The 11,649-nt window shown below is 47.2% G+C and overlaps 6 protein-coding genes across 6 annotated transcripts; 3 read left to right on the top strand and 3 right to left on the bottom strand.

Moving 5' to 3' along the window:
* Positions 1-119: 119 nt before the first annotated feature.
* PADG_06891 (tethering complex subunit VPS16) lies at positions 120-2,997 on the top strand (the record flags this gene model as incomplete). The annotated part of the gene is made up of 7 exons (XM_010763824.1): positions 120-264; positions 327-433; positions 491-619; positions 676-1,169; positions 1,224-1,318; positions 1,378-2,651; positions 2,749-2,997. 7 exons carry the CDS (start codon positions 120-122, stop codon positions 2,995-2,997), a joined length of 2,493 nt encoding a protein of 830 aa, XP_010762126.1.
* Positions 2,998-3,094: 97 nt separating this feature from the next.
* On the bottom strand, positions 3,095-3,769 carry PADG_06890 (uncharacterized protein; the record flags this gene model as incomplete). The annotated part of the gene is made up of 3 exons (XM_010763971.1): positions 3,095-3,310; positions 3,385-3,668; positions 3,736-3,769. 3 exons carry the CDS (start codon positions 3,767-3,769, stop codon positions 3,095-3,097), a joined length of 534 nt encoding a protein of 177 aa, XP_010762273.1.
* Positions 3,770-3,862: 93 nt separating this feature from the next.
* On the top strand, positions 3,863-6,362 carry PADG_06889 (ubiquitin-specific protease UBP1; the record flags this gene model as incomplete). Its single annotated transcript, XM_010763823.1, has 2 exons — positions 3,863-3,988; positions 4,089-6,362. 2 exons carry the CDS (start codon positions 3,863-3,865, stop codon positions 6,360-6,362), a joined length of 2,400 nt encoding a protein of 799 aa, XP_010762125.1.
* Positions 6,363-6,947: 585 nt separating this feature from the next.
* Positions 6,948-7,714, bottom strand: PADG_06888 (uncharacterized protein; the record flags this gene model as incomplete). Its single annotated transcript, XM_010763822.1, has 3 exons — positions 6,948-7,311; positions 7,437-7,642; positions 7,712-7,714. 3 exons carry the CDS (start codon positions 7,712-7,714, stop codon positions 6,948-6,950), a joined length of 573 nt encoding a protein of 190 aa, XP_010762124.1.
* Positions 7,715-8,155: 441 nt separating this feature from the next.
* PADG_06887 (uncharacterized protein) lies at positions 8,156-10,114 on the top strand (the record flags this gene model as incomplete). The annotated part of the gene is made up of 4 exons (XM_010763821.1): positions 8,156-8,191; positions 8,251-8,265; positions 8,332-8,508; positions 8,603-10,114. 4 exons carry the CDS (start codon positions 8,156-8,158, stop codon positions 10,112-10,114), a joined length of 1,740 nt encoding a protein of 579 aa, XP_010762123.1.
* Positions 10,115-10,572: 458 nt separating this feature from the next.
* On the bottom strand, positions 10,573-11,572 carry PADG_12205 (uncharacterized protein; the record flags this gene model as incomplete). Its single annotated transcript, XM_010764035.1, has 3 exons — positions 10,573-11,051; positions 11,114-11,456; positions 11,528-11,572. The coding sequence occupies 3 exons, from the start codon at positions 11,570-11,572 to the stop codon at positions 10,573-10,575; spliced, it is 867 nt and encodes a 288-aa protein (XP_010762337.1).
* Positions 11,573-11,649: the final 77 nt, after the last annotated feature.

Here is an 11,649-nt window from a genome sequence, read left to right as displayed (position 1 = left end):
TATCACTCGTCTCTTTGCACGCAAAGCTACGTTATTTATGTTCGGTGTTCATATCTAGAAAAGGATATTATGCGATGACGATACAGTTTTTTATTTGATGCCAATGTTGGAAAATTCCCATGGCACCAACAAACCCTCTGGCTGACTGGGAGAAGGTCGGAGACCGATTCTATAGGAAGATCCGAGTATACGATGCCGTCTTCGACGAGGACCTTGAGCTAGAAAACTTCATTGTTGCGGGGGCTCCGTACGGAGGATCGATAGGTGATTATTTCTGAATATCTAAATAGTAGTGCGTGTGTTCCGTTTTCTGATAGCAGTGGCAGCACTCTATCGCGACGAAAACAAGCTCCAGAGATACAGAGATGCAGAGACGGGGAAATCATATATTGATATATACTCCTGCTCTGGCCAACGAATCAGCCGGATAAATGTTTGTTATACACGTAGCTGGTCCAGTTTGAACTGTTTACACTAATAATTTTTCTAGGGGGAACACGCTGCAATTCGTGGCCTGGGTTGGTCTGATGATGAGAAGCTCCTCGTAGTGACCCAAGACGGCACGGTGCGGTGCTATTATGGTCTTCATGGAGACTTCACACCCTTTTCTCTAGGAACCGTATAGCCCTATATCAAACCAGTCTAATCTGTGCCTTGTACTGATTGATGACGTAGACCGCAGAGGAGAATGGAGTAAAGGCCTGTCGCTTCTGGTCGGATGGTTTTGTTGCTCTTTTATATAACAACCAGCTTATTGCAGTCTCTCGCTACGATGAACCACGTCCCAAATTGCTGGCATCCCCACCTGCAGGAGAGGTATCGTCATGGTCGCTGATTCCTCCAAATTACACCCTCTCGCGATCAGTCGAAGTCCTTCTGGCAATCGACGAAACTATCTATGTTGTGGATGCAACAGAGGCGGAGGATCGAATGTTACAGAACGGTCCATTCAAGCACGTTAGCGTATCCCCAAATGGGAGATTTGTCGCCTTGTACACCGGCGATGGAAAGATGTGGGTTGTAAGCAGCGATTTCCAAAACAAACTTAGCGAATATAATTCCGGAGCCCGAACACCACCAAACAACGTGGTATGGTGTGGCAATGACTCTGTTGTTCTCTCATGGGAGGACGAGGTTCATATGGTTGGCCCCAACGGAGTTGCTGTTAGGTTGGCATCCACTACGTTCATTTTCAGTCCAGTTTACCACTAACATCTGTTGAGGTATTTTTATGATGGCCGCGTCCATATAATTCCAGATTTTGATGGGGTCAGATTACTTACCAATGACGCTTGTGAATTTCTACACAAGGTCCCAGGTATGGTATCTACTATCCAACTAATTTGGAATGGAGAACCTTAACTAAGTTATATACAGACGTTACGGAGGAGGTATTCAAGTTGGGATCGACGTCTCCTGCTTCTATTCTCCTGGATTCAGTCGGGCTCCTCGAAAAGAAATCACCGAAAGCAGATGAAAATATTCAGCACATCCGGTCAAACCTGCTCGAAGCCGTCGATACCTGTGTCAAAGCAGCAGGACACGAATTTAATACCTCCTGGCAAAAGCAGTTGCTTAAAGCCGCATCATTTGGCAAATCGGTTATTGACCTCTACAACAGTGATGACTTTGTGGACATGTGCGAGCGACTGCGGGTGTTAAATGCTGTACGCGACTATCGGATCGGCATACCCATTTCATATGAACAATACCTCCGCCTAACCCCGGAGAAACTGATTGAACGACTGATCAACCGTCACGAATATCTTCTTGCAATCCGGGTTTCTGAATATCTTCATCTTCCAACGGATAAAATATATGTCCATTGGGCAAGTGAAAAGGTCAAAACTTCCACTGAAGATGATGACACCATTTGCGACTTGGTTGTACAAAAACTTCAAGGGAAGCGAGGAATATCATTTGAATCGATCGCTCAGTCAGCTTATGATGAGGGTCGTGGCCATTTAGCCACCCAGTTACTTAATTTTGAGCCACGCGCTGGAAGACAAGTGCCCCTTCTGTTAAATATGGAGGAAGATACTCTAGCGCTGGACAAAGCTATAGAAAGTGGCGATACGGATCTGATATATTTTGTTCTATTACAACTTAAACGAAAACTTCCCCTGGCAGCATTTTTCCGAGCCATCAATACTCGGCCCGTTGCATCCGCTTTAGTGGAGGCATCCGCTCGATCACAGGATGTGGAGCTGCTCAAGGATTTATATTACCAGGATGATCGCCCTGTTGATGGATCTAACCTCCTTTTGAGAGAAGCTCTGGCCCAACCGGACCCGCGGGCTATGGAAGACAAATTACGACTAGCATCCAGGTTGTTGGCGGATTCGAAAGACGCAAATGTGCAATCACATCAAAAGTCACTGACAGAAGCTGCGCAGCTCTTGAAAATCCAAGATGGATTGGACAAAGATATTGCTGATGGTGGTAGTGAATTTGTTGGCCTAAGTATAAACGAAACCATATACAAATTGATAAAGTCTGGGTATGGGAAACGTGCCAATAAAATCCAAAGTGAATTCAAGGTACCTGAGAAGTCATTCTGGTGGGTGAGACTGAGAGCTTTGGTAGCAAAGCGAGACTGGGGAGAGCTGGAGGAACTTGCAAAACTCAAGAAATCACCGATTGGTTGGGAGGTAAGTCTTCGCTTTTTTGCCTTTTATTTTTATAAGTCATTCATAATTCATTAATCAATATATATTGGAGCCGATGCTAACGCCAAATCCCTCCTAGCCTTGTTACAATGAAATTCTGGGCGCGGGAAACACCAAGCTTGCCTCAGTATTTATCCCAAAATGCACCAACCTGCCTGTCGCTGAGAGAATCGAGATGTGGGTAGGGTGCGGGATGGTTGTCAGAGCAGGGGAAGAGGCTCTTAAGGCCAAAGATATCAGCAGCCTCGAACTTCTTAGGGCAAAGGCATCGGGCCTTGCGGTGAGTGAAATCGACCGAATGATCAACCAGTTAAGGCCAAAGAAATAAAGAGCCCATCTACCAAGAGTGCTGAGTACTTTTCTTGCTTTTTTTCTCTTTGGCTTTCATTCTTTCGAAATGTCAGATACCACAGTATATAGGCCTCTTAGGTAATTTCTCCATCTTCCTCAAATTCATATTTTTGGTCCATTGCTGGCTTCTGAGGCAGCCCCAAGGAGTTGGTAGCTTTGGTTGCTAGCGGCGCAGCTGTCCTTTTGGATTCATCTTCCACCATGAGGTCGGCAACGTCTCCGTCATCTAACGATGCTACTTTACTTTGGTCCGCAGCAAGCGCCCTTTCATTCATCACTTCCCATGTCGCCTGCTTCGGAATTAGTATTTCCACTCGTAAAAAATTGCTAGCAAAGGAGAGCACCGAAAACATAAACCCCTTACCCTGCGCGCTTTTATAATTTTCGCCTTCCCCATTCTCTTTGCCACTTTCTTTTCAGTTCTATCGATCACAAGCTCCGCACGTTCGAGGCCTTTCTCCTGCCGCCTCCGCTGGGCGCGGGTCAGCTGTTTAGATTTCGACTTTTTCGTAATACCGGCATTATGCTTTGCAGCCAGAACATGAGGTTTGACTGTTGCAGTTGGGTCAGGCCGGGGAAGAGAAGTCAACAATGATTTATCGGTCGGAGAAGCGGCTCGCTTCGCAGCTCTGGAGTGAATTGATTTGACTGAAAGTAAATTTTCAAAAGTTAGACAACATTGGAATAGCCTAAAATGCCGTGGTATAATACGTACAGGCTTTAGCCTTCATTTTCGGGGTTTTCGCCATGATGGGGTACCTGTCTAGATTTGCTTGTCTTATTCAAACCACATTATTAGAAGTTGAACTTGGTTAATTGAGACGGGAGTTGTCTAGTCCCAAATGGGCTTAGCGCCATCGCAGTTCGGGGCGGAATATCTTTCCCTGTGGTCAAAGCTCTTTCTCTCCCGCCTTCAACTTCAACATCAACCTCAGGATGACCATGACCATCAACATCCTCACTACGGAGTACATACCAACGAAGCTTTTTTTGATATCGCGGTTTTACACCTCCACTACAATAGTATATTGCACATTGGACGGGCCTGAACATGCAGATTGCCAGTAGCTTCCCTGCTCTGCCGCCTTGACAAACCCTGATGCTCTGCCCAGCATCCAAGTCCAGCATTCTGTTGCTTCGCATTATCTCGCTCGAAATATGCTCGGGCTCCCAGAGTCCTCCCCCCACCATCACCTTTTTGCCACATCTCCCCTGAAGAATAGCTATCGCAATGACCTCTTCAGTGAATGGATACCTGACCGCTCGAAGATAACGTATTTTGCTATATCCGTGCTTTTGGGCTATTATATTTTCATGTACCTCGACCTCCTCACTTCCGTCTTTTTACAAACCGTCTGGAACATCATTGTCTTCTTTATTCCTTCGCGCTTCGTTTTTGCTCTAGATAAAGGTTCTCGTGATCGAGATCCCGCTAAGTTGGACGCCTACTCCTCTCTAACACGCAGAGCTCGCCACTCCGCGAAGAGTGGCGCCATGCAGAGGATTCTCGGCTTGGATACGAACTCGATACTCACAACTTTTCCGCGGGGCAGGAGTCTCACAGGGATAGGACAGGCCCTTTTGGGAATAAAAGATTCCTGTCCCCCGGGACTTGGCAACTGGGATAACTCCTGCTATCAAAATAGCATCATCCAAGGATTCGCTTCGCTACGAACGCTGGATAGGTTTTTGGAGGGAAATATCCGCGAGTTTGAGGATCGCGATCCGTTTTATACACACGCCGCGCTAAGGGATATCATCACCAAGCTAAACAGTCCAGCTTACGGTGGTCGAAAGTTATGGACTCCTCCAGAACTGAAGTCTATGAGCAGTTGGCAGCAACAAGATGCGCAGGAATACTTTTCGAAAGTGGTTGACCAAGTCGATAAGGAATTACGCCGCGCTTCCAGGGGTTTAACAAGTGATGCTGGCTTAAGATTTGTTGATACTCAACGGAATGGTCATAAAGTTGGTCCCTTTCCAGCCTACGAAGGACGGCACTTGAAAGACCAACTCAAAAAACCTCCTGCGTACGGGGAGTATACTTCTTCCTTCCGCAATCCACTCGAGGGCCTTCTTGCTCAACGGGTTGGCTGTATGCAATGTGGGTGGACTGAGGGACTTTCTCTTATCCCATTTAACTGTCTTACGGTGCCCCTAGGCACGAATTGGGAATATGATATCCGCGAATGCTTGGATGAGTATACAGCCTTAGAACCTATTGAGGGCGTCGAATGCGCTAAATGCACACTTCTACGAACCCAAGGTCAGCTAGAGCAACTGTTGAAACAGATAGATTCGGATGCGGAACTTGAAGAGGGAACCACTACACCTCGATTGACTGAAGCCCTGCGAAGTTCGGCAGAGTCAAGGCTAAAAGTTGTCCAACAAGCTCTCGAGGACGAGGACTTCTCTGAAAAGACTTTATCTGAGAAGTGCCATATCCCAGCGCGCAATCGTGTTTCCTCCACCAAATCGAGGCAAGCTGTCATTGCACGAGCACCCAAGTCTCTGGTAATCCATGTCAACCGGAGTGTATTTAACGAAATGACCGGCATGCTTCGGAAAAATTCTGCGGATGTAAGATTTCCCAGAGTTTTAGATTTGGGTGAATGGTGTTTGGGATCAAGATCGGTGGGCGAAACAGACGACGATATTTCAGAGCACTGGGGTATAGATCCTTCAGAGTCCATGCTTTCTCGTCCTGGAACAAATTCGGAAATGCTTAGCAGACGCTATGAGCTGCGCGCTGTTATAACGCATTACGGTCGACATGAAAATGGGCATTATATCTGTTATCGAAAATACTCCATGGAACTATTTCCCACTTCTGTCCCCAAGGCGGTTTTAGATGCGGATGGAGAGAAGGACAGGGCGGAACGTTGGTTCAGACTTAGTGATGAAAATGTCAGCTTAGTCAGTGAGAACAATGTGCTCTCTCAGGGAGGCGTATTCATGCTCTTTTACGAATGCATAGACGAGTCCCCTGGTACGGCGACTGGAGAAGCCGATCAGAGCAAATCCGAGGAGGAAGGTATCCCTTTGGAGGAGCTTTCATGCAGTTCTCAAGAATGTGAATCAACTAGTGCCTTACTCTCTCGCCGTACTGATAAGAAGGAAGAAACCCTATCCGACTCTTCAGGGACATCGACTGGTTCTGCGGGCCATCCTTCTCCACCAGATTCCGAAGCGTCTGATACACCTTCATCCTCGCTCTCCAGTGAAGACAGCAATCTTTCCACGGCAAATAAAATCGAACTTGCCCCAGCGATGAAGACGTCAGTGACACCATTCGAGAACAGCGGGGAGACCCTCCCCTCCGTGGTCACAGCATTACGATGATTATGGCTAGCTATTCCTGTTTGTATTAGTTTATTGTCGACGTTCCATATATGTCATTGATAATCGAGGTGTGGGTGCGGTTTTGTGTCCAATATCCAGTTTCAAGGACAATTTGTATCATTGGGGTGGCGACTTGTCGCGGCCCCGCTAGAATTTTGGTCTGTGTTAAACATGGGACAGAATAGAGGTCTAACACATTCGTTATTTGCCCGGCACGGCATTCATTTTGGAGTTTAGGATTTAGGATTGTTCGGCGGAGTTATGGGATGATGATAAATCTACACTTGAGCACACGCCGTGTATATAGATCAGTTGGGCGCGTCGATTATTTTACGTGACTCGGACGCTTATGATGGTGGTTCCTTGGGAAGGGGGTGCGCTGCACTGCACAAAACAGTCTCTAGTATAAGTTTAATTCATATATTATTTTTATCTCCATTATATCGAAATATGTACCTGAGTATGTTTATCAGATCATCCCGAACGCCGTCGCTGGAACATCCAGAGCACCGTATAACCCATGAGTAAAATCTACCATAAAAACTCCAAACCCAAATCCAAACCCCATTCAAACCCCTAACCCAATCAAGACACCCCCGCTCGCATCATAACCTCCCTAAACTGTTCTAATGAGACACCGGCATGCAATGCGTCCCCGCCATTCGCTTCCCTAATCATATCTCTCAATAACTCCTCACTCACATCCTCTTTCAAATCACGTGCCACCTTCCTCAAATGCCCCACTGATATCGGCCCCGCTGTGCCACGCGTGAACAATTTATAGGCATGCTCGACTTCAGCAGACATAGCGTCTTTGGATCGCGAGTGCAGTTTCAACGCACAGAGGGATAGGAAGGGCTCATATGTGACAAGGCCGGTGGAGTTGGGGTCCACGGCGGCAATGATAGAGGATAACTCTGTTGCGTTCGTTGGGGGGAGGCCTAGTGCTCTAGAAGGAAATATACGGGTTAACTTGGTTATTTTTATTCACTTTCGGAGCTTTTTGCAACGATGCACGGGGATTGCGATCTTGGTGAAATGCGAGTGGTTCAGAGAGGAATGCAATCAACATACATGAGTGCGCGATGGACATCTCTGGTTTTAATCACGCCTTCTCTCTCGGATGGGTATTCGTCACTATTGGAGGAGAAGAGGTGGAATGCTTCTTTGATTTCGGCTTCTTCATTTCCAGTTATGTCGTTCTCTTTGGCTAGTTTAGATTGGCGGGCTCGCTTCTCTCTGGGGCCTGCGGATGACGCCGCGATGCGGCGTTTTGGAGGCTGGGGTTTTCCTTGTCGTTAGATTGGGAGTTCACTCTTGGACATGCATGTACTTGGTTCATTACTCACCATATTTAGGGTTTGAAATTTAGTCCTGAGGGCGGGCTGCAGAGGTATGTTTCACTGTTGTCCGCATAGTGAGTGACTGGTGGGTTTTTTTGCCTTGGCGGAACGCGTTTAATGCGCTTAACTCTTTCCTTGACTAATCAAATCACAAACCCTTTAGTTAGTTTACTCAGCTTGCCCTTTTTGACATTTACGTACGATAGCAGCCCGGCAGATATAGACGATATAAATTCCGCTGTATAAACATTCATTTTCTCAGATTTGATTTTGTTGATTTAGTAAACTCTTCCTTCTAACTAGTCCGACAATAATTTTGGTTTGTACGGCTCTTCATAACGATAGTTAGTTAACTAGCTATTGCGCTTGCTGGAACGCCGTGGAATATTCCCCACTCTGTTGTCCTCCGCTCCCCAACTTCAACACCCCACCACCATATCCAAAAATATTATGGAAGTTGAATTATATGTTTATGATATCTCAAAGGTACATGATTTGTTAGGGTATTGTTTCCGTTAGAGCATCAGCTAACTAGATACATTTAGGGTCTTGCAAGAGAAGTAAAGCTTTGAGCTTGATATCCAATCTCCCATTTTATGCCAGCTCCCGCCACTGACGTCCCCTAGCTTTCACTTGCTATAACAGGCACCCAGATAGATGCAATATATCACACGTCTCTTGTGTTTGGGGGCATAGAGTACTTCTTTGGTAGAGGCATTCAACAAGCACCCCCTGGAACGACGCACCATGGCGACCCCATCGAGAGGATTAACATGGGAACCTCTGAACTTCCGATAGAGGTGGTAAATGAGTACATGGAATCTTTAGCAGTAGTATACACACAAGATGCATGTGCGCTCCACATTCCCACGTGTATAGAAAAGAAGCTAACATTAGAAACCCCGACAGTCTTATGATCTTTTCTTGCGAAACTGCAACAATTTCACCCATGATCTCGCCACATTTCTAGTTGGAAAAGGCATTCCTGATCATATCAGAAACCTTCCTGAGACTTTCCTCAGCACTCCCTTTGGTCAAATGATGAAGCCATGCATTGATGGTATGCTTCGGGGAGCAGCTCCTGGGCCAGAGATATCTTCTTCAGCTGCTACAAACCAATCCATCCCTGCTGACACAAGTGGCCTTGCACGATCAATACCGACACATTCAGATCATGCTCCCCTGGCGCAAAAAGGTTATGTTCGTAATGTGACGACCATTAGGGAGCTAGACGATCTCTTAGCCTCCGCAAGCTCATCATGCGCCGTTATATTTTTCACATCCGCCACATGTCCACCATGCAAGATGATGTACCCAGTCTATGACGAACTTGCAGAGGCAGCCGGCGATAAAGCAATCCTTATCAAAGTGGATCTATCCCGCGCCTATGATGTTTCTACGAAATACAGCGTCAGAGCGACGCCAACCTTTATGACGTTTCTGAAGGGAAAGAAAGAAAACGAGTGGAGTGGCGCGAACGATGGAAAGCTGCGCGGCAGTGTTCGACTACTTATCGAAATGGCCTGGCCACCTCACCCCCACAGGAGACTGCGATTACCGAGTTTAGAGAGGCCCATTGGCTCCTACATACTGTATAAGAAGGTTCCCCCACTGGATAAATTGATCCAAAAAATTGGCGCTACAGGGGATGACCCAGCCATTCAGGGGCTTGTCAAATTCATCAAATCGAGAGAGAGCAGTTGTCCAGTAGATGCAGCACTACCAAATTTCTCCTTGCAAAACCTCGTTAAATCAACATTTTCCTCTCTCCCGTCCGCTGTTCACTTTGCAATGATTGATCTAGCCCGCGTTGCATTTGCTGACTCCCGTGTCAGCGGGTTCTTCGCAGAGGAGCACGATCATACAACGCTACTAACATTACTGGGTGGCGCAAGCTATCTGTCAAACTGCCCTTACAAACAGCAGCTTGTAATGACACAGCTGGTCTGCAACCTCTTCTCATCACCTCTATATCTAGATCAAATAGTATCCAACGATGCCCTGCGCAAGACATGCATAAAACTTGCCACTTCGTCCCTATACGCCGCACACATTCCTCTGCGCGCAGCCGGCGCTTCGTTGATGTATAATCTTGCGGCATTCAACCATAATGAACGAATCGACGAGCGGCCGGATCGACTATCTGAAGCAGACCAGGTAGAGCTGGTAGCTTCTCTACTTGAAGCTATTAGACTGGAGACTGAGAGCGTAGAAAGCCTCCGTGGGCACCTATTATCACTAGGTCTGTTTGTATATCTTGCCCCTATGGATGGGGAAGTTGTGGATTTGTGTAGGGTGATGGAAGCTCGGGAGATTGTTGAGATGACGAAGATGAAGGCCCTAGTGGAGAAGCCGCTTCTAGAAGAAATAGGTTGTGAGCTTCTTGGGAAAGGGTGCGGGGAATCGTGAAAGGTTTCTGAAATGGGGTGTTTTACTACTGTTTGCTTTCTGTTTAAACAACGCAGTTTGAGCTGCGATGTTTATCCTTCTATTCCCGTTCATATGCCTTGCTTATAAGGTTCCTGACATTAAAGGTTTGTAGGGTACTTTCTGACTTGCATATTTTGAACGCGATGACTTTTCGCTCCATACCTACGTATGGCATTTTATTACCTTAACCTTGTGCATTTCTCTCAATGCCTATGCGCTTCTCAATCTACGTTGATTATTGACAAGACAAAAGACTTTTAAGCTACTATATTATCTCTCATTGACGTTTATTGACGTTTATTGATACATTCCATATAACGAAGACCCATACGCGCATGTCAAAACATCTTAACATACAAAGGATCCACTAGAAGTCAAACATAAAACATACCTTTCACAACATTTTAATCCACGTTCACTTCATGCCGACGGTCGACCTAGTCAACACGCCGACGGAAGACCCCGTCAACATCCCGACGGTCGACGTCAACATTCCGACGGTCGACCCCATCAACATTCCGACGGTCGACATCAACATTCCGACGGTCGACATCAACATTCCGACGGTTCCGACGGTCGACGTCAACATCATTCCGACGGTCGACATCAACATCCCGACGGTCGACCTTGTCAACACCCCGACGGAAGACCCCATCAACATTCCGACGGTCTACGTCAACATTCCGACGGTCGACCCCATCAACATTCCGACGGTCGACCCCATCAACATTCCGACGGTCGACATCAACATCCCGACGGTCTACGTCAACACCCCGACGGAAGACCCCATCAACATTCCGACGGTCAACATCAACATTCCGACGGTCGACATCAACATTCCGACGGTCGACGTCAACACCCCGACGGAAGACCCCATCAACATTCCGACGGTCGACCTCAACATCCCGACGTCGACCTTGCCATCAACATTCCGACGGTCGACGTCAACATTCCGACGGTCGACATCAACATTCCGACGGTCGACCCCATCAACATTCCGACGGTCGACATCAACATTCCGACGGTCGACATCAACATCCCGACGGTCGACCTTGTCAACACCCCGACGGAAGACCCCATCAACATTCCGACGGTCGACGTCAACATTCCGACGGTCGACATCAACATTCCGACGGTCGACCCCATCAACATTCCGACGGTCGACATCAACATCCCGACGGTCGACCTTGTCAACACCCCGACGGAAGACCCCATCAACATTCCGACGGTCGACGTCAACATTCCGACGGTCGACATCAACATTCCGACGGTCGACCCCATCAACATTCCGACGGTCGACATCAACATTCCGACGGTCGGCCTTGTAACACCTCGACGGAAGACCTCATCAATCTTGCGACGGTGGAGTCAACGTTCCTTGGGCCGAATCACCTCCTGAGGAACGACGCCATCAAATTCCGAGGGACGAAACAACATACAGTGGGACGAGTAATTAACTGCAGGAAGGAGACCCCTCAAAATTCCCAACCTACACAACAAACAACAGACAGACA

The sequence above is a fragment of the Paracoccidioides brasiliensis genome (genome assembly GCF_000150735.1).
Source record: "Paracoccidioides brasiliensis Pb18 unplaced genomic scaffold supercont2.9, whole genome shotgun sequence".
Lineage (NCBI taxonomy): Eukaryota > Fungi > Ascomycota > Eurotiomycetes > Onygenales > Ajellomycetaceae > Paracoccidioides > Paracoccidioides brasiliensis.
This window is presented reverse-complemented; position numbering and strand designations above follow the sequence as displayed.